The sequence below is a fragment of the Rutilus rutilus genome (genome assembly GCF_951802725.1).
Source record: "Rutilus rutilus genome assembly, chromosome: 2".
Classification (NCBI taxonomy): Eukaryota; Metazoa; Chordata; class Actinopteri; order Cypriniformes; family Leuciscidae; genus Rutilus; species Rutilus rutilus.
In genome coordinates this window covers 41,085,597-41,111,999 of record NC_140210.1, presented here as the reverse complement: position 1 = coordinate 41,111,999, position 26,403 = coordinate 41,085,597, and the positions used below count along the sequence as shown (strand labels likewise).

At 37.8% G+C, this 26,403-nt stretch overlaps 1 protein-coding gene across 1 annotated transcript; it reads left to right on the top strand.

The window, feature by feature from the left end:
• Window positions 1–8,366: 8,366 nt before the first annotated feature.
• On the top strand, window positions 8,367–19,994 carry LOC311285906 (putative E3 ubiquitin-protein ligase HERC4). Its single transcript, XM_084401781.1, has 24 exons — window positions 8,367–9,116; window positions 9,367–9,481; window positions 9,570–9,646; window positions 9,767–9,988; window positions 10,113–10,204; window positions 10,305–10,435; window positions 10,999–11,126; window positions 11,231–11,301; window positions 11,379–11,485; window positions 12,116–12,175; window positions 12,266–12,371; window positions 12,453–12,642; window positions 12,728–12,891; window positions 12,982–13,056; window positions 13,606–13,701; window positions 13,789–13,872; window positions 13,963–14,064; window positions 14,193–14,333; window positions 17,531–17,697; window positions 17,846–17,906; window positions 18,511–18,581; window positions 18,735–18,918; window positions 19,015–19,117; window positions 19,239–19,994. Exons 1-24 carry the CDS (start codon window positions 8,903–8,905, stop codon window positions 19,448–19,450), a joined length of 2,973 nt encoding a protein of 990 aa, XP_084257907.1. The 5' UTR covers window positions 8,367–8,902; the 3' UTR covers window positions 19,451–19,994.
• The last annotated feature ends 6,409 nt before the right edge of the window (window positions 19,995–26,403 follow it).

The following is a 26,403-nucleotide window of genomic DNA, read 5'->3' as shown; positions in this document are numbered from 1 at the left end:
ACAGCTGTTTTTTTGCCGTCGGATTCCGTTCCCCCTATGTTTCTTACACAATAAGGTTCTAATATTTATTGAATTGTAGCATTTAGCTATTCTCAATAGCCTAGTGGTCAGTCCCCTGACAATTTGTTTTTTTAGCTTTGGGGCGACCCGAGTTCAAGTCCCGGGTCATCGAACTTTCTTGATACTATACTTTCCTATCATAATAAAAGGCAAAAAATATATTCTTTAAACTTTTGCAAGTTAAGCTCCATCCACACACAAAATAGAATCAGCATTTTTTAAGCCATTACATCAACACCTCTCATAATGGGAGTGGGGGAACGGATTTCGACAGCTGAACTATTTGCCGTCGGATTCCGTTCCCCCTATGTTTCGTACACAATAAGGTTCTAATATTTATTGAATTGTAACATTTTGCTATCCTCAATAGCCTAGTGGTCAGTCCCCTGACAATTTTTTTTTTTAGCTTTGGGGCGACCCGAGTTCAAGTCCCGGGTCATCGAACTTTCTTGATACTATACTTTCCTATCATAATAAAAGGCAAAAAATATATTCTTTAAACTGTTGCAAGTTAAGCTCCATCCACACACAAAATAGAATCAGCATTTTTTAAGCCATTACATCAACACCTCTCATAATGGGAGTGGGGGAACGGATTCCGACAGCTGTTTTTTTGCCGTCGGATTCCGTTCCCCCTATGTTTCTTACACAATAAGGTTCTAATATTTATTGAATTGTAGCATTTAGCTATCCTCAATAGCCTAGTGGTCAGTCCCCTGACAATTTTTTTTTTTTAGCTTTGGGGCGACCCGAGTTCAAGTCCCGGGTCATCGAACTTTCTTGATACTATACTTTCCTATCATAATAAAAGGCAAAAAATATATTCTTTAAACTGTTGCAAGTTGAGCTCCATCCACACACAAAATAGAATCAGCATTTTTTAAGCCATTACATCAACACCTCTCATAATGGGAGTGGGGGAACGGATTTCGACAGCTGAACTATTTGCCGTCGGATTCCGTTCCCCCTATGTTTCGTACACAATAAGGTTCTAATATTTATTGAATTGTAGCATTTTGCTATCCTCAATAGCCTAGTGGTCAGTCCCCTGACAATTTTTTTTTTTAGCTTTGGGGCGACCCGAGTTCAAGTCCCGGGTCATCGAACTTTCTTGATACTATACTTTCCTATAATAATAAAAGGCAAAAAATATATTCTTTAAACTGTTGCAAGTTAAGCTCCATCCACACACAAAATAGAATCAGCATTTTTTAAGCCATTACATCAACACCTCTCATAATGGGAGTGGGGGAACGGATTCCGACAGCTGTTTTTTTGCCGTCGGATTCCGTTCCCCCTATGTTTCGTACACAATAAGGTTCTAATATTTATCAAATCGAAGGAAGTTACTAGTCTCAATAGCCTAGTTGTCAGTACCCTGACAATATTTTTTTTAGCTTTGGGGCGACCCGAGTTCAAGTCCCGGGTCATCGAACTTTCTTGATACTATACTTTCCTATCATAATAAAAGGCAAAAAATATATTCTTTAAACTGTTGCAAGTTAAGCTCCATCCACACACAAAATAGAATCAGCATTTTTTAAGCCATTACATCAACACCTCTCATAATGGGAGTGGGGGAACGGATTCCGACAGCTGTTTTTTTGCCGTCGGATTCCGTTCCCCCTATGTTTCGTACACAATAAGGTTCTGTTAGGGGTTAACAGTTTAGGACCCATGGACCAGATGTTTGAAAAGAAGACCCGGAGTCAGAATTATAAAAAAATTGAAGAAAAGTTTTACTGAAGATAGTTTGCAGTTTCATCAGCAGAAGTCAGCTTCAAGACTCACACAGGAGTTCGTAGGCCGCCCCACTTACAGTTACAAAGATCACAGCAGTTATACCATTTCCAAGGTCTAAGCTATGTCATCGCTTACAGGCTGAATGATTCTTATTGGCCAAGAAATTGATAAACATAGTAATTTTCCACACATATACAGATAGACAGAAGCATATCTCCATAGATTATGCCGCTGACACTCGGACCCTGAAGTTTAGGCACGTCATGACCTTCCAGGTCGCAGATTTGGGTTGCTGGGTGCCAGCATGTCTCGAACAACAACTCAGTCAATCTCCAACAATGCCAGTGGTTCCTTAACCTGTAAGCAAGAAGACTAACACACACACCCGGCACACATCTTTTCCAAGGTTGGATTTGGCCAGGCTCTAACTATAAACAGGAGTCTCGTCTCAAAACATCAAGATAATGCGTTCTTTCTCTCAGGATAGGACACTTTATTCTAAATGGAAACTATAGGCTTTAACTGACAAATGGTACCTTAAACTATAGACTTAAATGACCCCTATGTGTTTTAACATGTTGAAGACCTTTCTCAAACACAAAACCAGTCCCTATTTAATTTCTGGAAGCTGGGATAAATAGGCCAGCAACGTTACTGCATTCAAATATCAAATACTGACATTAATGAATACATGAAAAGAACATTTCAGTAATCACTCTGGTAACTTCTATAACAAAGTAAAATCTCCAGAGAAGTCATTCAACTCATTTGATATTTAGAAGGAAAAGTATTGATTAATACCTTGATTATAATCACTCATTACATATACATTGAAGCAGCAGTGGATTCCAATCCACTCCCTTCAGTTCTAATATTTATCAAATTGAAGGAAGTTACTAGTCTCAATAGCCTAGTGGTCAGTCCCCTGACAATTTTTTTTTTAGCTTTGGGGCGACCCGAGTTCAAGTCCCGGGTCATCGAACTTTCTTGATACTATACTTTCCTATCATAATAAAAGGCAAAAAATATATTCTTTAAACTGTTGCAAGTTAAGCTCCATCCACACACAAAATAGAATCAGCATTTTTTAAGCCATTACATCAACACCTCTCATAATGGGAGTGGGGGAACGGATTTCGACAGCTGAACTATTTGCCGTCGGATTCCGTTCCCCCTATGTTTCGTACACAATAAGGTTCTAATATTTATCAAATTGAAGGAAGTTACTAGTCTCAATAGCCTAGTGGTCAGTCCCCTGACAATTTTTTTTTTAGCTTTGGGGCGACCCGAGTTCAAGTCCCGGGTCATCAAACTTTCTTGATACTATACTTTCCTATCATAATAAAAGGCAAAAAATATATTCTTTAAACTGTTGCAAGTTAAGCTCCATCCACACACAAAATAGAATCAGCATTTTTTAAGCCATTACATCAACACCTCTCATAATGGGAGTGGGGGAACGGATTCCGACAGCTGTTTTTTTGCCGTCGGATTCCATTCCCCCTATGTTTCTTACACAATAAGGTTCTAATATTTATTGAATTGTAGCATTTTGCTATCCTCAATAGCCTAGTGGTCAGTCCCCTGACAATTTTTTTTTTTAGCTTTGGGGCGACCCGAGTTCAAGTCCCGGGCCATCAAACTTTCTTGATACTATACTTTCCTATCATAATAAAAGGCAAAAAATTTATTCTTTAAACTGTTGCAAGTTAAGCTCCATCCACACACAAAATAGAATCAGCATTTTTTAAGCCATTACATCAACACCTCTCATAATGGGAGTGGGGGAACGGATTCTGACAACTGTTTTTCTTTTTGCCGTCGGATTCTGTTCCCCCCATATTTCTGACACACTGAGGTTCTTATATTTATCAAATTGATGCTGTTTAAGCTCCATACACTCACAAAAATAGAATCAGCATTTTTTAAGCCATTACATCAACACCTCTCATAATGGGAGTGGGGGAACGGATTTCGACAGCTGAACTATTTGCCGTCGGATTCCGTTCCCCCTATGTTTCGTACACAATAAGGTTCTAATATTTATCAAATTGAAGGAAGTTGCTAGTCTCAATAGCCTAGTTGTCAGTACCCTGACAATATTTTTTTTTAGCTTTGGGCAACCCGAGTTCAAGTCCAGGGTCGTCGAACTTTCTTGATACTATACTTTCCTATCATAATAAAAGGCTTGATACTATACTTTCCTATCATAATAAAAGGCAAAAAAATATATTCTTTAAACTGTTGCAAGTTAAGCTCCATCCACACACAAAATAGAATCAGCATTTTTTAAGCCATTACATCAACACCTCTCATAATGGGAGTGGGGGAACGGATTCCGACAGCTGTTTTTTTGCCGTCGGATTCTGTTCCCCCCATATTTCGGACACACTGAGGTTCTAATATTTATCTATCAAATTGATGTTGTTTAAGCTCCATCCACACACAGAATAGAATAAGCATATTTTAAGCCGATACATCAACATCTCTCATCATTGGGGTGGGGGAACGGATTTCGACAGCTGAACTATTTGCCGTCGGATTCTGTTCCCCCTATGTTTCTTACACAGTAAGGCTCTAATATTTATCAAATTGCTTTAAATTGCTATCCTCAATAGCCTAGTGGTCAGTTCCCTGATAATTTTTTTTTTAGCTTTGGGCGACCCGAGTTCAAGTCCCGAGTCGTCGAACTTTCTTGATACTATACTTTCCTATCATAATAAAAGGCAAAAAAATATATTCTCTAAACTGATGCAAGTTAAGCTGCATCCACACACATTATAGAATCAGCATATTTTAAGTCAATACATCAACATCTCTCATCATTGGGGTGGGGGAACGGATTTCGACAGCTGAACTATTTGCCGTCAGATTCTGTTCCCTCTATGTTTCTTACACAATAAGGTTCTAATATTTATCAAATTGCTTTAAGTTTCTATCCTCAATAGCCTAGTGGTCAGTTCCCTGACATTTTTTTCAGCTTTGGCCGACCTGAGTTCAAGTCCCGGGTCGTCGAACTTTCTAGATACTATACTTTCCTATCATAATAAAAGGCAAAAAAATATATTCTTTAAACTGATGCAAGTTAAGCTCCATCCACACACAAAATAGAATAAGCATTTTTTAAGTCATTACATCAACACCTCTCATAATGGGAGTGGGGGAACGGATTCCGACAGCTGTTTTTTTGCCGTCGGATTCCGTTCCCCCTATGTTTCTGACACACTGAGGTTCTAATATTTATCAAATTGATGTTGTTTAAGCTCCATCCACACACAGAATAGAATAAGCATATTTTAAGCCGATACATCAACATCTCTCATCATTGGGGTGGGGGAACGGATTTCGACAGCTGAACTATTTGCCTCTTCAGCCGGACCCGATTGTTCACCACACCTGCTGAAGAGATGAGTCCGGGCTTAGGACCCAAGCAATCCGATTGGTTCAAAGCACGTTTTATGGGTAATCGCTTTAGTGCCTGGTTACAAATCATACAAAATCACTTTATTAAAGAAGACGTTTGTACTACGTTATACTGAGTCATTAATGCCTATTTTAACTTATACGTTTCATATAGGCTACTAGTATTTAACCGAAGCTTAGCATAGTAGCATAGATTGTGAAATTAAACATTTCTCGTTGTTAGTGTGTTTTTTAGTTAGCTTAGATACATCATTAATCTATAATTTGTTCCCTGGCGAATCGTTTTATGGCTACTTATACCTTTTAGGCTACTTATACTTTCATAATGGCTATTATTGATCAATAAAACTGAAATTTAACAAAAAGAGACAGGGTTGTGTCATTTTATTTTATATAGACAATATAGTAGGTAGTATAGACATCAGCCAGCGGCAAACATCAGCAGCACTAGCCGAGGTAACGTTAAGGCTGTTCCAGGCGGGATACAAGAGCGCTGAGCGCCCGGTGATCCCTTGGATCTCACAACTCAGATCAAAATTTTAAATAGGCGCTATCTGTATAAACAAACAACATATTTGAGATTAAAACAACTACATTCTCGACTGAAAAACTCTTAAAACTACATTTCGTGACACAATAACAGTAGTATTTTTAAATTTCGCGGTCTTTCTCCTAAACTATTGACGCAACTTGAGATTTAGATCAGGCATACTACTGGCATACTAATGGGGTCCTAAGCCCGGACTCATCTCTTCAGCCGGACCGATTGTTCACCACACCAGAGCCCGTCTACGGAGAGCCTGCCCACTCCCTATTAAGTCCTATTGTACCGAATTTTGGTTGTAGTTCCACCAGAGCTCCACTGGGGGCGATCGCCCATGAGTGCAGAATGAATGAGAGTCTGTGGGGCTAAACGGCTAAATTTGTCTCTTTCACCCGATTGCCGTTGAGAAATCTCAGATTTGATAGTAGGTTTTGCAAGTTCAACATGGGTTATAGGTCGAAAGTTGAATGAACGAGTACTTATGTCCTTTCGATTTCTCACAGGTTGAGTTGTTGTTGCCCATAACACACTAGCATTCTGCTAATGAACGCTGATTGGTCAGTGAAGGACTGATTACGACCAGAGATACCGCTTGATGGCATCGTGGCATCCGAAGCGGGACCAGAAACAAACAAAACAAAAACTCTTCTAGCACGTGTATTTACCTGTGTCAGCTGTGTTGTCGATGCCTCGAGAGAAAAGAAAGTGTAGAGCGCGAAAGCACCAAAGTGACTGAAGGATTGCCGTAAATCAGTATCTCTGGTCGTACGATGTGTATGACGTCATTGACACTTTAAAAGACTTTTTAAAGCAAATAAGTGACTCTAAAAAATCTAACACCCAGCAATGTGTAATTTCTTTGCATCTCCTTTAGAATACAATATTCAAATGACTAGACAAAAAATTATATCCTGAGAAAAGTGGATTTTGATGGGTATACTGCCATAGACCTCCATTCATTCTGCACTCGTCCTGTGAGCGCTCTCATATGGAATCAAAGTGGAACTGCAACCATTTCAGAAGCCGGAAGTGTACTGAGAGTGAAACTTCTCGCCTTATAAGACATTCTCTGACCACACATTCCACCAGAGGCTGTTGCTTAAAGTCCCTATTGTTTGGTCACACCACAAGGTGTCACTGTGGCCTCAAAGCTTCAGCACTGCCACTCTGAGCTCGATTGCTATGTCTGAGGTAAAACACCCCCCCCCCCCCCCCCCCCCATTAGCATAATACAGAGCAATACATTTATAAATAAATAAATGAATAAATAAATAAATGTATACATAAATAGGCTACATACTGTATATAGGTCTACATAATAAATGTGAAAATAAATTAAAGTGGAAATAAATAAATGCATAAATAAATAAATGAAAAAATAAATAAATGTGGAAAAATAGCCTATATAATTATACATAAATAGGAAGATAAAAGTATAAATAGTAAAAAAAAATTACATCTTTACATATTTATTTATGTAATTATTCATTTTTAATTTCTGCAGGTTGGGTCCTCCATAATTTTCGCCCATTGTCCCGCACGTCGCATATTGAGAAAAAGTCCCGCATTTTCATCAGTCTGTTGGTTTGGTTTTTAATTATCATATTAAGAAAACGTGCATGCGTTCTTTTGCCTTTTTAAGAAAGCATTTTATTTATTCTTTTTGCGGCGTAGTTTTTTACCTAGGCGGCTACAGCTCGTCGTCAGAAGTACAAATACAACAGCCGTTTTTTAAATCCTATCCAATGGTTGAAAAGAAAAGAGTAAACACGGTCACTGGTAGGTTGTGACAGCTGTCATTCAAAATATGGAGCGGTGCGGTGATTGGTTCTGTGTTCCCTCTGAAAACAAATGGATATTAATATATAAGACTGTCAATGAACTAATTTCATGTTGTTTTATATTTTATTTGTTCATTATTTATTTTGTTGGTTTCAAAAATAAAATAAAGAAAGAAAGACATGTTTGATGGTGTTTTCTGGAAGGGACAAAGTATTTTTATCAGCTGAAACGCATAATACAAATGTTTTTATTAAGTTAGATAGACATTATAACAGTTTCAGGTTATGTGTTGGTAACATCAGAGCCGTTAACGGCTATGCCCCACAGTCCCACATTGTCCCACACAAACTTAGTAATCGTCCCACATTTGGTTTGTTTGATGGTGGTCACCCTGGGGTGATACACTGGTTGCTAATACAATGCTAAATCATAAATCAGATGTAGCCTATGTACAATAACATTACGATGTTCAGCGATTTAAATAGTAGCTACATTGTGTTTAATTTGTCGTTTAATGAGATCTACTATATGTTGTTAGTGCCGAGAATTTTCACGTGAATAAATACATAGATCCGAGTCAACCGACTATTCTACTGGTCCAGTGTGTGGTAGAATTCTTGCCAAGCGTGTTTGAGCTCTAAGAAGTAGCCTATATCTTCTTTTTTTTCATCAAAACCGATTTTATTTTTATTAGTGGTTGTATATCAAGCAGGGACACGTTTGTGTGCAGTTTGTTTTGTGATTTCATCGGAACGAATAGCCTAGTCTCTCCGCAACGGATTGAAGCGCGCGTCCGTGTGAAGACTGTGCGCGAGCCACAAGAGAACACTGTATCCGCGTTACTGATCACAGCGGCAACGAGCACTTTGATCACTTCTACACACTAGATCGCCTCTTATTTAACAGACGAACGAAATGAATGCTCTGCTAGAGTTAAGTGGAGATGTTTTATTTATTTGTATTGGTAGCCTACATCCGTGCCGCGAGATGTTTCAAAAGTGGTGGGGACACGATCGACCCTGGCAAAAAATGGTGGGGACATCATGTCCCACCTGCAAATTACGCCTATGGGTGTGGAGGAGCTTCACCTAGATTTTGCTTTCGTTTTCCGATCGTCATCAATTAATTCGTCTCTGACTCGCTATAAACGCGGAAGAATAACAACAAACATTAGGCTAGCCTACTTTCGTTTCGTGGGAACTCGCTAAATAGTCGAGAACTTGCTTAACAGCAGTTTCACTCTCGTTTTCGATTTAGGCTGTATAGGCTATATAACGAGAGCTTGTTCTTCTGTCCACGGATGCATAAGACGCTGCTGGAGTCTGGAGGTTTCATCCATCAGCTGTGAACATGTTGTGCTACTGGGGACCGCAGGTCAGAGAGGGCTTCGGTCTCTCACAGCCTGACAAAGTCAAACATGGCAAATGTGGAATACGATCCGTGTGTCCGAAATCAGCAGTTCAGGACATGTCAGCTGGAAGGAGTTTTGTTGTATTTATCCGGGATGGGCAAGTCTCGGTCCTGAAATTGCGCGGTGAAAACTGTGATCACGATGGAAAACTAAGTATATACTAAATTACACCTTTTTCATTCATAAAGTTGATATCATTATATAATACTTAACAGATAAAAGTCTTGACTCTTTTATTTTCATATATAGCCTATTTATGTTTGATAGTAGCCTATGAGTTACTATACTGCATAATATTTGTGACTTAGTAATGGAATTAATTGTAATTATTTAAGTGTCTGTTTGTATGCTATATTCTGTCTGAACAGAAGTTGAACTGATACAAATATTGTATTTACTCCAGAGCAACTACAGCTGAAGAAGGACAGAATCAGATCGATTGTCTGTGGAGGAGCTGGTGCGGTTCTTCTTGTTTATGGAGGAAGAGTTCTCATTATGGACAAATCTACTGTGTGCAGGTATGTTTATGTAGGCATAAGCATAACAGTATAAATTACCATGAATTATAATAACATGTCTGACAGACAGTTTGTCTTTTCTCTGCAGTCCTCTTAAAGGTCTGGAAAACAATCAGGTGATTCAGATCGCGTGTGGAGACCAGCATTCAATGGCACTAACCAAAGGTATTCACAACCATTTCATCTAAAAGCTGATGTTTTGTTTTAATCTTTTGACTTCTTATGATTGACATGAATTGATTGGCATTTAAGTGTGGATATATAGAGCTGTTGTTGGTCTTTCAGATGGTCAGCTGTTCGTATGGGGTGATAACACTCACGGTCAGCTGGGTTTGGAGAAAGAACAGCCCAGCTCTCTGTCAGCTCAACCTGTGAAGAGTCTGTGTGGGATCCCACTGGCTCAGATCAGCGCTGGAGGAGACCACAGCTTTGTGTTGTCTCTCTCTGGAGTCGTGTTCGGATGGGGAAAGAACTCGGCAGGACAGCTGGGCCTCGGAGACACTACAGGTCTGAATGTTTCATCATGTAACTAAACCAATCATATAAAAGCATATATAAATGCACTACATTTGTGCAATACTGTGTCAAACCTATATTAAAGAATGATGAATTTACTGTTTTTCCACCACAGACAGACACGTCCCAACGGTTGTAAATAGTCTGAACCGAAAGAAAACTGTGTCCATCTCATGTGGAGGGAAACACACTGCGATTCTATCAAAGGTAGTGTTTTGTAATATTTTATATATCCATATTATAAATAATACTATATTTAGCATACAATAAACTGGACAGAAAATGTAGTGAATAGTTTGTGTTTCAGGGCGGCACAGTATTCACATTTGGATCAGGAGGTTTTGGCCAGCTTGGGCACAACTCATTTGAAGACGAACATCATCCGCAGGTGGTTGCTGAACTTTGGGGATCTAAAGTGTCACAGGTCACATGTGGGAGGTAAACTAGACTTTTCATAAGCAATCAGTTTCAGTGCAGTAGTGCAGAATTATTTATATTTCCTCACATGGTTAAAGGTGCATTGCACAAGTCTCTGAGTTTTTGCAGAACTATGCCCCCTTCTGGCGACACGCGAAACTGCAACCAGAGTTGTGCACGCTGTTACGTGGAGTTTGCGTTGGGGTTTGGGATGAACTAGAAGCCGGTCTCTTTGAATCCATCTTCTACTTTTGCAAAAGTCGCTTGAGTTGTCTTCGCTGATGCGGATAATGGTGGCGAATACACAAACCTGCCAGACATAGCCAGGTGAGCGTGAACGCGCATGACGTCACGCCCAGTCGATTCCGACCCGAATCCCTCTTATTTATTTTACTGTACAGGATTATAGAGGCAATCACAGTGATCATAGAAGGGCTCATTCAGCCCATCAGGCAATTGTTTAAGCATGTATGGGTTCGAAAAACGGGTATTTTTAACATGAAATGTTGCGCAATGCACCTTTAACATGTCTAACGTTTGAGATCAGCTCAATGATTAGGCATTTGATTCTTTCTTGAATAAAGACGTCACACACTCGTATCAGTCGAATCGTCAAAGCTGATCTATTCATTTGGATGTGGGATGCAAGGGAAGTTGGGAAATGGAGAAATTATCAAGCAGGCTGTGCCTTTCCCTGTGGATCTCTCAACTGGTAATTAAATCATCTTTTAGCAATAGGCTATTTCCTTAGAAATACTTTTTTTCTCATGATGTTGCTAAACTAAGCTAACTAAACTAAATTTTTGTTGCACATAGAATGTCATCAAGCATATATGATTGAAAAACTGATTGCTGGGGAGAATCATTCCTTTGCCTTGTTTTCCAAGGTACAGTACACACATTTTTTAACAATTAAATTATTGCTCCACTGTGATTACTTATGTTTTTTTTATGTATATTGTAGAAACTTGGGAATGAGTCTAAACCAAATCCAAGCAGGATTTTGACATTAGATGACAGAATGATTGACCGATGGGTGTCTGGAAGTGATTCATGGAAAGTGATAAAGAAGTGAGTTTTTAACTCAGTTTTAACAACAGTGCTTCCATTGAGATACTAATGCTTAAAGGGATACTCCGCTTTTTTTGGAAATAGGCTCATTTTACAACTCCCCCAGAGTTAAGCAGTTGAGATTTACCGTTTTTGAATCCATTCAGCCGATCTCCGGTTCTGGCGGCACCACTTTTAGCATAGCTTAGCATAGATCATTGAAGTGGACAAGACCATTAGCATTTCTCTCAAAAAAATGACCAAAGAGTTTCGATATTTTTCCTATTTAAAACTTGACTCTTCTGTAGTTACATCGTGTACTAAGACCGATGGAAAATGTAAAGTTGCGATTTAATAATCAAGAAACTTTACTGCCGTACCATGAGTGCAGCAGGCATAATGATATGACGCAGTGCCTGAAAATAGTCCCCAGCTCGGTAACTTCCAACGCTCCCTGTGCAAGCAGGTTGTCACGTTGGTTATGTTGACGGAAGGTAGCACCTGAATTACAGTAGGTCCATGAAATAGTCTTTCTTAACATCTTTCTTAACATAATTGAATCAAGAAATATGTGCCAACGAGGTGTGAATTTTATACAGGAATTAAAATCAATAGACTATAAAAACATTATTTATGTTTTGTTGTTTACAGGGACATAAACAAAGTGTTCTCCTCTGCTGCCTCTCTGAATGGAAGTTTCCTCAAAACAAGGTAATATCCTAATCTGAATTAGACAGTCTAATGTAGTAGTTCCTCCTTTTTGTGCCTAAAATGACTTAATGCAAGTGTCTGTCTTTGTAGTTGTGATGAACATTATCAGATGTCTGAGGAGCATTGTGGGTTGGATTTTGATCTGGTTAAAGCATCCTTTGTGAAGTTATCAAACAATGAAAGGTTGATCTCAGAGGTAATGGTAAATCCAGCATTTACAAAAATGTTCATTACATTTTAAACAGTGAGATGCAGTTGATGTTTTTCCGTACCTCAGGTGGTGAGGGTAGTTCAACAGAAACTGCTGCCGTCTCTGAATCCAAATCCAGCTGGTGTGGAAGCTCTGAGACTTTACCTTCTCCTCCCTGAGCTCATCAGAGGACTCCAGGAACAACAAAGAACTGAACTTACTAAAGCAATGGCCTCCAAAATCCTTGATCTGAATCCTGCTGTTCTCAAGGTGTTAGGTAAAGCTGGAGGACATTTACATCCTTTGTGTTGTTGTCCTTGTTCTATTTGTATTTTTATGTTTTATGCATCTTGTATTCTCAGAGATGTACTGGTCCAAACTCCCTGATGATATGCTCAGAAACTTGGTTGACTTGTTTCAAAAAGAGTCCGCTATGTCAATTGGCAGGATTTCTGTTGTCAAGATGGACTGGGACATAGCGACACACCTGCCGAAATATGTGCGGATCCTTCAGATGGTCTATCAGGTGCCTTTATTAAACATTAGATCAAAAGTAAACATTTAACGATATTATTATTATTATAGTAGTTTCAATAACAGTGTTTCTGTTGGAAAGGTCTGCTGCAGTGCCCACAGAGACATCACAAAGAGTGATTTCATCGTTCATGAGGTCAATGGTCTCCTAGATGTGGTGAGAACAAAAACATTTAGAAAATCTACTGGTCAACCTATATGGGCTTTCAATGGCTGATGATGTTACTGTATCATCTACTGCAGGGGTGTCCAATCCTACTCTTGGAGGGCCAATGTCCTGCAGAGTTTAGCTCCAACTTGTCCCAACATTCCTGCTTAGAAGATTCTAGTCATCCTGAAGACCTTGAACACCTTGTTTCAGTTGTATTTAACTGGGATTGGAGCTAAACTCTGAAGGACAGCGGCCCTGCTAGAGCAGGATTGGACACCTCTGATTTATGGTATATCTTTTTAATATATTGGTAACAGTAAATATGTCAGCAATCACTGTATTTATTTTACAAAAATGACTGAAATCACACAATTTATATTTGAAAAATATATATAAAAACGATCAATTGACAGGATTGTTGTTAGATTTTAGAAGTGATACAAGTACTTCTTTTACCCATGGTTATCTGCTGATAATTTCTGTATTGGTTATGATATATTGATCAACCATTAATTCCCACTATATAAAAAAATTTTGTTTTCCCCAAATCAACAGCTCCAAACCATCAATGAAGATGTGAATGACATGTGGGAGTGGTTTAACTTGACTGGACAAATCCAGGCATTGGTGGCACAGCAAAACTACTATAATGTGAGCTCCAAAGTCTTTTGGCCATATCTGATATGTATTCACATTTCAGATCAAGTAAGAATGATGTTCCTATTTCTTCTGTTACAGACAATCTTAAAAAATCTCATATCACTTCCATGCATCTTTAACCTGGAGGCCAAATGTAGCTATATGAAGAACAGAGCATGGAAGGTAATTTTGTCTTGACCTAAAAAAAAATCCTGGGAATTACTTTTGTGTTCATGTTCTTTTTAATCACAGAATGAAATGCTTTAATTGCAGGATTGTCTTCCGTTGACCCTGAGACGCACAGCTCTGCTGGAGGATTGTTTCTCTCACCTGAGAACAATCAGCAAGCAACATCTCAGAGGATATTGGCTGGCGGTAAGGAAAACAAAAGCGATATTTTTATTCAGTAACATAGGTTACAACAGGTTATTTTTTGTGTGCAGTTTTATTATACAAACTGTTACGAGCTGCAGTATGAATGAATTATTTTGGTTATCTAACAGGTGTTTTACACAGAGGATTTGAGAAAAACAGATGTGAACAAGAGAGACTTTTTTCTCAACGTGTTTAAAGAGCTTTGTGCGCCAGAATCTCAGCTGCTCAAGGAGAACGACAACAAAACTCTGAGCTGGTTCCCCACAAAGGTAAGGCAAAGACTTTTCATGAGGTCATGCTAAAGATGTCAATAGTGGTAACCAAGTTTAGTTAAGTCAAGTTACATACCTAAAGCCGGGTGCACACTGTACGATTTATAACAGTCCTTTATGACTGTTGCTGGTCAGACTGTACGAACATGGTCCCCGTTGTTTCACACTGTGGGATCTCAGTTGTCATTAATGTCAGACTGTACAGCAGTCAAGAAAGACGCGTTAAAAATAGACAGAAGAAGACTTGTAGGAGCCATTTTGATGCAATTATATATTTGTCCACTGGGTGGCATTCTGACAATGGTATATTACGAGCACACGGGTAATTAGACAACAGGTGTATTGGTAGTAGTGAAGCACACAGTTTTTGACCATGCTAAACTATGCACTATGTGCAAGAACATGCTGACTGTGCTTAATGGATTGTAATGTGTTGTACAGAGCTTACTGGTGCTTAGCCATGCTTAATCCATGCAACAATATGGACAATCTGTGCGCTGTATCTGCAAGGTATAGACTTCATATTTGTATGCTTTGAACTTCAAAGAATGAGACACCACAGGAAGCTAGGGTAAGTGTACCCATTAAGCCCACCAAAATCTAAATCTAGGTTTTTTTCATAGATATTGACATAGTTTATAAGAAAAATAATTTGTTAAAATGCAAGATCAATCTCTCATTTGAAAATGTATTAATTAGTTGATGTACATTTTAGAATATAAAATTAAGATAATTTAGGAATAAAGTCAGAAGTCTGGCATGGGCTTAATTGGTACTTTTGGCACCATTTAAGCCCGCATGTGTTCCAAATAAGCCCACATCATCTTTGATTCATAAAATATAATTTTTTTTATTGATTTTAAAGAAGTAAAACATCAATATATTTATTCAGTGACAGGGAAGAATAAAAAAAATCCTTTTGCTAATGTTTGATTAGAGCCCTGGGTGGGATGGGTTGGTGTTAGTGGCCGGGGGTCTGGAGCCTTAAGTTGGCTTGACTGGAGTTGTAGCTGGAGTCAAGCTGGAAGTTTGACCGGGTGTATCTCGGAAGCCAAGCCGAGTTGGGGCTCCATATTCTAGGCTTAGGGGGGGCTCCTAGTGGGTGGAAGTGACCATACCTCGGGAAGAAAGCCGAGTTAGGGCTCAATACTCCCGGCATAGGCGGCCCACTAGGTGACCCCTCCATGCCCTGAGTCCAGAGCCCCATCTCGGCTTGGGCCCCAAGTTTTGCCCGGTCAAAGCTGGACAGGAAGTGGCAGTATCTCGGAGCCGGACGGTCCCAGGGGCTCAGGACTGTGGGGAATATAGGGTCCCTCTGGGAGCTCTCCATGCCCAGAATCTCAAGCCTTTACTCAGCTTGGCTCCCGGATTATGCCCGGTTATACATACAGGACTTTAGGACAAACCGGGCTCTATCTCATTTGAATGAATGTGTGTAATTTGTGTGTAAGTAAGGTAAGGTTAAAAGGTTAGTAAGGTAAAAGCACACAAAGACATGTTATCTTTAAACACTTTAAAAAAAATTATATTATATAAATATTATATTTATATATTATATTTAGTTTGCAATTAGAGGGATTCTTCATTGAAATACATAAGGTGGGCTTAAATGGTACACAGTGAGTAATGGTGAAAAAAGACAATGTTTTCCTTTAAAAATGTAAGATATGTTTACAAATGCATGCATGGAGCTTAAATATACTGTGGACTAAGTATCATAGTAATTTTCATTGTACCCACACTGAGAAATGTTAAGTTTTTTTCATTCAAGGTTAGCTTGTGATGGCTCTGGTTTGCATGCGTTTTGTGGCGCTGTACCATTTAAGCCCATCTTAAAAAAAAGTTAATTTATAAAAATAATCTTCTCTACAAAACAATTTATGATGCATTTATTTGTAAATGAATGTAAAATGAATCACAAAACATTCATTGTTTGCAGTTCACATGCTTAATTATTTGGCAGTCCATCTTTCTGTAAGGCTAATGGTTTGATCTAGAGATTAGCTTTGAACGCAAGCTAATAAAACTCATCTTTCCATTTAAAGGAAAATGATATAAAATGATAAAGTACTATTTGTTCATACACAAAAAACAATACATTTATCTCTTATTTGACATAATATCAATGTAGTTACCAAAGAAATGGCTGAAAATTGCTGAAATGTGTTGATTTCTGAAGGGTCCCGAAACACCAAAGTTTTGGGGTGACTTTGTGTGAGGTCACCTGAGACAGCATGCACATGGGTGGGGCTAACTCAACATTGCCAAATGTGATTGGCATGCAATTAAAAATGCCAGGGAAGTAACAAATCACTGGATTGGTTTTTAATAATAAGCAGCATAAAATATTATTTTCTCTTTTTTTAATTTGACTTCAGAGTTGAAAGTGGGCTTAAAGGGCACATGGGCTTAATGGGTACACTTACCCTAATTGGAAGCAATGTTTATTGCAATAAACAAAAGACACTGTTTGCTTCTTACATCTGTGTTTTATGGAGTTACCAATACTAGTGACTTAATTGAAAGATGTAACAAGATTCTTCCGGAGGTTTAACTTTACATCATCAATCTGTGACACGTTCGGTGACATGAGCTGCATTTACATGCGGGATAGAAATGGTAGCTTGTTAATTTGGATCATGGTTTCTCTTGAAAAGGAGAAAAACGAAGACGTGTGTGTAGAGCAAGTGGTGGTTTGTTGTCTCATAAATTGTGTCATCAGGTTCTGCTCTTCTATTGGTTTTTGATTTCGTAGAAGTCACACTGCAGGACTGAGGACTGTGAGGATTTTGTTGAGGTAAAATTTGATTGCAATAGTCATTAAACAGCTGTCTGCCAGTGAACATGTCTAATGATCAAAGACTTTGGCCTAGACAAAAACGAATTCTTAGACGGTCAAATCATGGCCAAAATCGTACAATGTGAGACTGGCTTAAGGGGGGGACCAAGGTCTCAAGATTTTTTTTTTTTTTTAAGTTGAATTTCTTTTAACTTGAGCACAGTTTTAAAATGCTGTCATGTGCTAGACTCTACAAAAGACATGAGCGCAAGGGTCAAACATGTACATTTAGATTGTTTAGATAGGAAACAATGGAAAGTAGCGCTAAGATACCTAATGTGTCTTTTGTGTTTTCCCATTTATTTACATTTTTTATTATTGTTCTCTTTGTCTTTAACTTATTACCCCACTCCAGCTCAGCGTGGAGAAGGAGAAGTACTTCCTGTTTGGGATTCTGTGTGGCTTGGCCTTCAACAACAACTCTGTAGTGAATCTGCCTTTTCCTTTAGCTTTGTTCAAGAAGCTTCTCAATGTCAAACCATGTCTTGAAGACTTGATAGAGTTCAGTCCGGTTCTTGGCAAGTGAGTGTTTTTACAATCAATGTTACCTTGATTCTCTTGGTATATTTTTGTATAATGACTGCTAAAATGTACTTCCATGTTCCATGTATGTGCTGCTATCTATCTTTGAGTAGCATTGTTTAATGAATCTGAAACATGATATTCTCAGGAGTTTGCGGTACATCCTGGACTACAGCGATGACGTGAGGGAAATGGATCTGTTATTCACGGTTAGTTTGTTTGATTCTTGCGTTGCTGTAATGTAGCTTTTAAAGACGTCAGGTCTCATTCACTAATAATTGTGTGGATTATTAAAATGAATACCCACAGGAGAACTTTTAATGAAAAATGTTCACCTAATTCACACCACATGTGAGTTTATGCGTATTTTGCATAACCATCTCCATATAAGAACTTTCTGCACTCTAAAGGCTAAAGATTTATTAAGATGTGCTCTCGCTCTGGAGTCAGAAACCAGTTAAAAAAAACATAAAACATAAAAATTCAGTTCAAACAGAAGAAACACCTTTTACACACACCCAGATTACAGACCTCTCATTAAACAGCTGTACATAAACGTATCTGCAGTTCGAGCTATAACTCGCCAATTTCTTTCTCTTTTATGATGAAATATATTTAGGATTAATTATCTATGAAATTTCATCTTAACATGTTTTTTAACATTTTTTAATACATTTTAAATATAATTTGAAAATTAAAAATATCGTATGCAGATTTTGCACCACAAAAATGGTCTGCACACAAGGTTAGTAAATGAGACCCATTATTACAAAAAAAAAAAAAAAAAGTTAATTTTTTATCTTTCTACGTAAGATCACATGGGATGGAACAGATGTCGAACTGGATCCAGCTGAGCCAGGAAAAGTTGTCACAAATAATAACAGGTCAGGGTTATAGTTTTATAAAGAAATCTAATTTTACTGAGTTACCTTGTCACTAAAACATGATCATATTATTTTTGCTTAATCTTGGACATAAGATAATATTTGATCATTTTGGTTAAGATGCATTTTTTTAAAATCTAATTTCTGCAACAGAACAGAATTTGTGGACAAGTATGTGGATTATATCCTGAATAAATCAGTAGAGGAAGTGTTTGAAGAATTCAAGAGAGGCTTCTTCAGTGCGTGTGACCGATGCTTGGTGGAGATGTTTGAGCCAGAGGAGCTGAGAGGAGTTCTGGTGGGCAATGAGGAATATGACTGGGACATCCTCAAACAGGTCCGCGATAACGCACGTCAAACAAAAGTCAAAACTACTATGCTCTTGACATTGTGAACAAGTAAATCCTGACTACATATATATTTTGATCATTAGAACACAACATATGAAGGATCATTTTATGCTGAGCATCCAACCATCATCTCCTTCTGGGAGGTGTTTGATGAACTGACACCAAATGAGAAGAAGGCCTTTCTATGTAAGTTCACAAGTGATTATCCTGAATGGTGGTGTGATTGTGTCTAGTAATCTTGTCTTGTTTGCCAGAACACATTCAGAGTGCTTTCAAATAAATCTCTCCCCTGTTTTCCTCTCTGAAGTGTTCATAACAGGGTTTGAGAAAGTGCCCATTCTGGGTATGAGTGCGGTGAAGATGAGAGTGAGATCTCTGTTCAACTTTACTCAGGATCATCTACCAGAAGCCCTTACCTGCCATGCTCTGTTAGATCTTCCCGTTTATCAGAACAAGGAAACACTCAGGGCTAAAGTCATTGAAGCCATCAACCACAAGAGGGGGTTCTGGGAAGAATAAGACTGGAGTTCTGAGATCATCCGTGGACGCAAGTCACAGATCTAATAACTTGATACTTGATCTTTGATCAAAGCATCAGCAATGTCTTGAACACTGGTGGACCAAACCATTTTTAGGGGGGTATTTAATTAAAGTATTTAAAGGGGTATAAAGAAAAATAAGAAGAACTCTAAAAGAACAAAAATTTATTGTAATCAACTTCAACTATTTGCAAATAATATTTTTATTTAAAAATATGCACACACTTACTCATAATTGTATGCCTGATATGTGGAATGTTAATATGAGCTGTGTTAATGTTTCTTGTCTCGTCACATTCAGTTATGAATTACATGAATCACATAAGTTATGTAAATGGTGTTTACAAATTTATTTTTTTATAACAAAGTTTACATTTATATCCGCAAACAGATAAAGATTTCTGTTGGCAAGACGTTTCTGTTTACAGTGCTTTGACACAAGATTGGTTTCTTTTCCAAATGCTATGTAACGTGTTGTGTTTATTAACTTAATTAAAATAAACATGTCTTAATAATAAAATGTTTGTTTATTTATTTTTTTCAAACCAAGATTACAGCAATGAAATATTTACATTTTTACATATGTTCATTTTTTTCTTGCCTGGTCTGGCTTAAATAATAATAAAAAGGACCAAGCTAAATGTTGGACTCTGTAAAAAAAAAAAAACTGTATAATAAACTAATTCTTTAAATATAAAATCTTTATAAAGAACATCTACGACTAGGGCAAAATGAAAAAGTAGATGAAAAATCCAGTCCTCATCCAATATGACAGTTTAATATAACTAGCATAAGAAAACTAACAGAAGCATTTCCACAAAATAATAAATAAATACCCTGCAAAAATCTAATAATAAATATATTGTAGAATATTATATGTGTATTAGTGGAATATATTGTCTCTTTTCCATCTTATTTGTTGTTTTTCCATTCCGTGTACATTGACTGAAAATAAAGTTAATCTTCTATTCTCCAAAAGACAGATATTACCATCAGAATCTGTTGGGACCAACAAAAAACCCAACCCAAAGAAATGGAAATATCAAAAATAGCCTATATAGAAAGTAACACATGTAAACCTCTTACATTTTATGAAGGCCCTTGGATCTTCGGGAGTGACTGGCTCTGAAGTCCCGCCAGGAATTCCCTCAGCCAAAAATGCTGCAGCACTGCTAGACACTGGATGCTATTTAGTTATTTAATATGTCAAATGTAAAGTCAGGTAGCCTACACCCATGATATGCTCAAGCCTTACTTGATTGAATTATGTTTTTATATTTAATTTTCAGCTGCTGCCATGTTCTTTTAATACCTGCAGGATTGCACCTACATGAACATTTAAATTAGGTTGAATAACACACTGTTCTTCCAGTTTCACCTCTGATATTATAACAGTTGGGTAAGTTACTTGTATAACTACAAATGACATCTTCAACAGTGTAATTAGATTAATGTAATAATGACTATCTTTAGAAATGATTGGTCTACTTATTAATTACTAAATCCCATGTCAACCTCAACCACTTGAACAATACAAGGAGAGACAAGAAACTGCACTTTTAATGCTTTCAAATAAACAATATACAATTGCATGAATTATTCTTGAATTGACCAAAGTGTGTAGAGGGAGAAGGTTACATTAAAAATATACCTTTTAAAAATGTATGTTAAATATACAGAATTGTTCTATAGTCTAATGCAATTACATCAGATTTTACTTTCAATTACAGAAGAATTAAGAGTAATCCCTTTAATTAAATTGCAGTATTTAGATTACTTGGTAATTAATTACACCCAACACTGTATAACAGTAATTAAAATGTAAACTTACGCATTGACTCGAGCAACTATTTTCTCCCTAGCTAACTCGCTGTCCTTCGCTGCTGCAGCCGATATTTAAAAAATAATAATAATATGTGTTCATACTCTATATGCTTGCAGAAGCTTATCCAGTTCTGCTGCTGAGAAATATGCAGACCTCTTTTTGTCTGGTGCTGTTGCCATGGTGACTCATAATATCTGTGCTCCATTGATAATGGCTTTTTATAGTTGTGGTGCACGCGCTTAACTCAGAGTCAGTCAACTCAGAGTTGATTGAACTAACTAATTTCAGCTGTTCTGTAACCGAAAACTCAGAGTTTCCCATCTCAGGGCAAGTCAACTCAGTGTTCAAGTTTTAACTCAGAGTTGGTTGAACCTCCTTTCTGAGAGGTTCTTTTGGAACATGCCAAGTGCAATAAAATAACTTTGACATTCGTTATTGGTTTCATATCTCCAGTATTTTTATATACATCACTCTTCCCAGTATACTTTCTGCTGATGATTTTGCTAACTTCTTCACCAACAAAACAACAACTAGCAGTCAGTTCTCAGCGCCACACACACAAGAACCCAGACGACCCGTCCACAGCCAATAACGCTCTCTCCTCCTCCTCTCCGCTAACCAAGGAAGAAGCAGGCTATCTAAACTTATCCTCTCCAGTCATCCTACCACCTGCCCTCTAGACCCTATCCCCTCACACCTTCTACAAGCCATCTCTCCCACACTTCTACCAGCACTCACACACATCATCAACTCATCCCTCCATACTGGCACTTACGCTACTGCATTCAAGCAGGCTCGGGTAACTCCACTGCTTAGAAAACCAACACCAGTCTCTCTCCTACCATTCATTGCGAAAACACTTGAACGAGCTGTTTTCAACCAATTAACATCCTTCTTGTCTCTTAACAACCAGCTGGATGTCAACCAATCCGGCTTCAAGAAAGGGCATTCAACCGAGACTGCATTACTGTCGGTCACAGAAGCCCTACGGATCACAAAAGCTGCTTCCAAATCTTCAGTTCTCATTCTCCTGGATCTGTCTGCTGCCTTCAACACTGTGAATCCATCAGATCCTTATGTCCACCCTCTCATCACTGGGAATCACAGGAACTTCCCTCCACTGGTTTGAATCGCAAAAGACAGATATTACCATCCCTCCACTGGTTTGAATCTCGCAGGTAGGTCCTTCAGGGTTGCATGGAGAGGCGAGGTATCCAAAGCACATCAACTGACCACAGTAGTCTAGATGGAAATAGGGGTCCACACGCACCCCCCGGCATTTTTTTATGCCACCTGATTTTTTTAAATCCTTAAAGTGTCTATTTTCAGAGTCTGCCAGGTACCAAGTTGAAATAATGTCCCAAAGGCTTACTTTTTAACCCTTTGCTGCACCCGACCGGAACCCGAAAAATCACAAAATGATGAAGAAAGTGGCATAACGTTTGAAGTAAACAACATACAGAGACAAATGAACACATTTTCCCATACAATTCTGACCCCAGGAATTTAATGGAATGGTTATTTTCAACATTTGAAAACATATTGACCCTATTTCTGGACAAAAATAGCAAAAAATGGCCAAAGATGTGTAGAGGATGAACTATATTTTCGTTTTCTCAAGCGCATAAGGGTGATTTTTTTATTTTATTTTTTTACAACCTGTTATTTCTTTATCATTCAAGTGTCCATTTTAAGATTACATTGGGTACCAAGCTGAAATAATGTCCAAAATGCTTTATTTTTAACCCAGTTTGCACCAAACCCGAAAAATCTAACTATGATATAAAGTGGCATAACTTTTGATGTAAACAACTCACAGAGACAAATGGACACATTTTTCTATACAATTCTGACCCAGGGAAATTGTTATTTGTTATATTTTACAACATCTTGACCATCTATGGTCAAAAAACAGCAAAAATAGCTCATTTGACAATTTATTATACTAATAGCAGCCTGAAATGGGGTTTATTTTAACCTTTTACTGCACCTATCCTGAACCTGAAGAAATTGAAAATAGCTTTACTTTTGAAGTAAACAAAACAAAGCAAATTAACTGATGGATGATGGATATTTGTGAACAGATTCCATTAACATTAGAGGACTTGCCTTTGGATACAGTTGGCTATCACCAATACTGCTATAAAACCTTTACAGGGAAAATAGATTGTTTACAAGTGTCAAAGGCTTCTAGATCTGGTGAATCAACATCATTGAAAAAGGACTCTCTGCGCCATGTCAAATCTCTGTCAATTCAATCTGAAGGAGCTCCAAGAAGGTGTTCCTTCTTGTTTCCCAATCAGTGCATTTTCTGTGACAAAGCAAAATCCAAGTTCAAGGGCAAGACTGAAGAGCTTACAATTTTTCAGAGTTGGAAACACAAGGAGCCAGCCTGGAAAGTTATTGAACCTAGGGCACAGGAATTAAAGAAAGAGGCTCTTTATCGCAAGGTGCAGGACAAGGACCTTTTTGCAATGGAAGCTAAGTATCATCCATCATGCAGAAACAACTTCAACACAGAGTACCAAACCCATGGGCGTGGAAGGGAGAGGGCAGAAAAGGTAGCAGACAACATTGACAGCCTGCAGGCCCAGAAGATAGCAGCACATAACAAGTCGTATTGTGTGGTAAAGGATTACATTCTTAGGAATGTGATTGTGATTGAATGCAAAGAGGTTGTCCAGCTAAGACCCATGTGCAACCAGGGTTATTATAGTTTTGCATTTTTCATTAGTTTTTATTTTTATTTCGTTTTTACTTTTTGTTTTCAAATTCAGTTTAGTTTTAATTAGTTTTTAAAGTGGGTTTGCTAGTTTAGTTTATTTTTTGAAAATGCTTAGTTTTAGTTTAGTTTTTATTAGTTTTAGTGTTAGTTTTAGTCTTTTTTTGGGTTAATTGTCAGGGGCAAGATTCAAAAAGGTCAGTAAAAGTATTGTGTAATAATAACTCAACAAAAACATTTTGAAATTCCTTTACCTCTTACAAAATCCACACGCCGTACCAAAAATCTACACATCTTCTTTACAGAATTCACACCCTATACCAGTGGCGTAGGCAGAAATTGTATTTTGGGCGGGCCAGTGAAAAAGTGAGTGGGCCAATAGTTTTTCCTAGAAAAAAAATTACTTAAATAATAATTAATAAGTAAATAATAATAATATAATAATAAGCACGGTTTGAAATGAATAACAACACACTCCCCAATTTCTGTTAAATCAACCATATACAATGCAGCCTGGTGGAAATTAAGCTTTTGTGCCAAAAAAATTGCAACTAATTTAAACTAAACAATGTACAGTAGGCTAGCCTATAAGGCATTCAGCTATACAGTACACAACACACCAGTAACTTAAGGCGAGACAGGTGAATAGGGTAACATTTTAAAATAATAGATATTACCATAAAACTTCCTCAGTTATTCTGGAGATTGACAAACAACTAATTTTGAGAAAACAGCATTTAAAGATTTGTAATGTAAAAAATCATACTTTTTTAGCAGAAACAACTATTTACAGACACAATATCTTATCAAATCATCAGCAACAACAATACAAACCACCTAAAACACATCAAAACTTATAACACAGCATTTATGGCCAACAACTGAACAGAACCCCAGTCAAAAACAGTCAAAAACACACATCAAAATGTCAGAGCACGTCACGTGATGCATCTGAACGAATCACATTGTCAGAAATTGACATCAGCCAATGAGATTTCGCTTTTAGAGTTAAATGCCCCATTGTACTTTCACGATTGGTTGCTGATCAAAGGAAATTACCATATTTGGATCCGACAGCATTGTGTACAGGAGAAAGTAGAGAGCTTTTCAACGGTGTTTGTGTTATGACAGGTGCAGACAGCGATCGCGGAGCAGCATATTGATTAACAACGCCAACTTTTGTTGAATTTAGGAGAAATATACAGACGCAAATAGACAAAATGTAGTAAAATAAAGACCTAAATGTGTATTTTGGATTTTTTTTTTTTTTACCACAAATCTGAAATAAGGCATTGAAGAAGACAAATAGCCCAAAATCTTAAAATTGACCAGTGAAAAAAAAACCTGATGTTTTTGCCGTGTCTCGCCTTAAATCACTTCACGGGCAAAAATTAAGGAAATTAGTTAAACAACTGGCCTACCTTTGTTGTTTTCATTCTACAAAACAAGATGCAAGTGCCTGGGTTTAGTATTAAAAACAGAAATGATCTCATCATAGTCCAAAGAGTCACAGAGTTATTTTTCAAAGAACTAAAGGCCGCCAGAGCCCGCCGCCTAGAGAGTCTTCCTGTCGGACTCGGAACCCCTAGCAACCATAGCAACCAATTACGTTCCAGAGGGAGGCTTTCACGCATTTTATTCGGAAACAGAATTAAACACACACACCAGTCAACAATAAATCAGGTTTATATTAATATATTTTCTTAAATACATTTGAATAATAAAACTAAACTAAAAATGTATTTTGATCAAACTTGCCTGGGCGGGCCAGTGAGTTATGTGGGTGGGCCAGTGCCGCCCTGGCCCATTACTGGCTACGCGCCTGCCCTATACAAATACCACAGCTGTTCAATTTTCACACCCTATGGGCTACTAAATTTACCCTATACAGTCAATAGCCTACTCATCTGGATTGAAGCAGCAGACATTCAGTGTAAAAGATAAAAGTAAAAGTAGGCCTACACTATGCTGCATATAAATATGCTGTTGTTTGTTAGCTCAACTGTGTTGAAATTAAGTTGTCTGTCTGAAATAAACTAAACTATTCAAATTATTCAAAAAATTACATAACATTAATATTTGAATCACAGCTTATATAGTGTTTTGACATCGACAACCACAACCAAAAAGTGCATTTTACCTCAAACTTGTGACTAGTTAACTTTCTAAAGAAGGCGCAATCACTTCTCGGGTCGACATTAACACACTGACAAAATTATATTCAGAATTTTAAATATTTTTATACCACTTTTTAATGTGTGATTGTGTAAAGGTGTTCACGAGATAGAGATACCAACCTTTCCCGAACTTGCTTTCAACGTCGAATGAACACTCGTTCTCATGGAGACGCGGTGTGCACGGAGGGGAGGGTCTGTGTGTGTGTGTG

Excerpts from the sequence above, each read along its gene's own strand:
- LOC311285906 (XM_084401781.1), top strand. The coding sequence starts at position 8,903 with ATGTTGTGCTACTGGGGACCGCAGGTCAGAGAGGGCTTCGGTCTCTCA. Across the intron at positions 10,436-10,998 it reads TCACAGGTCACATGTGGGAG|ACGTCACACACTCGTATCAG; the intron begins GTAAACTAGACT and ends TCTTGAATAAAG. Across the intron at positions 17,698-17,845 it reads TTCAGTCCGGTTCTTGGCAA|GAGTTTGCGGTACATCCTGG; the intron begins GTGAGTGTTTTT and ends TGATATTCTCAG.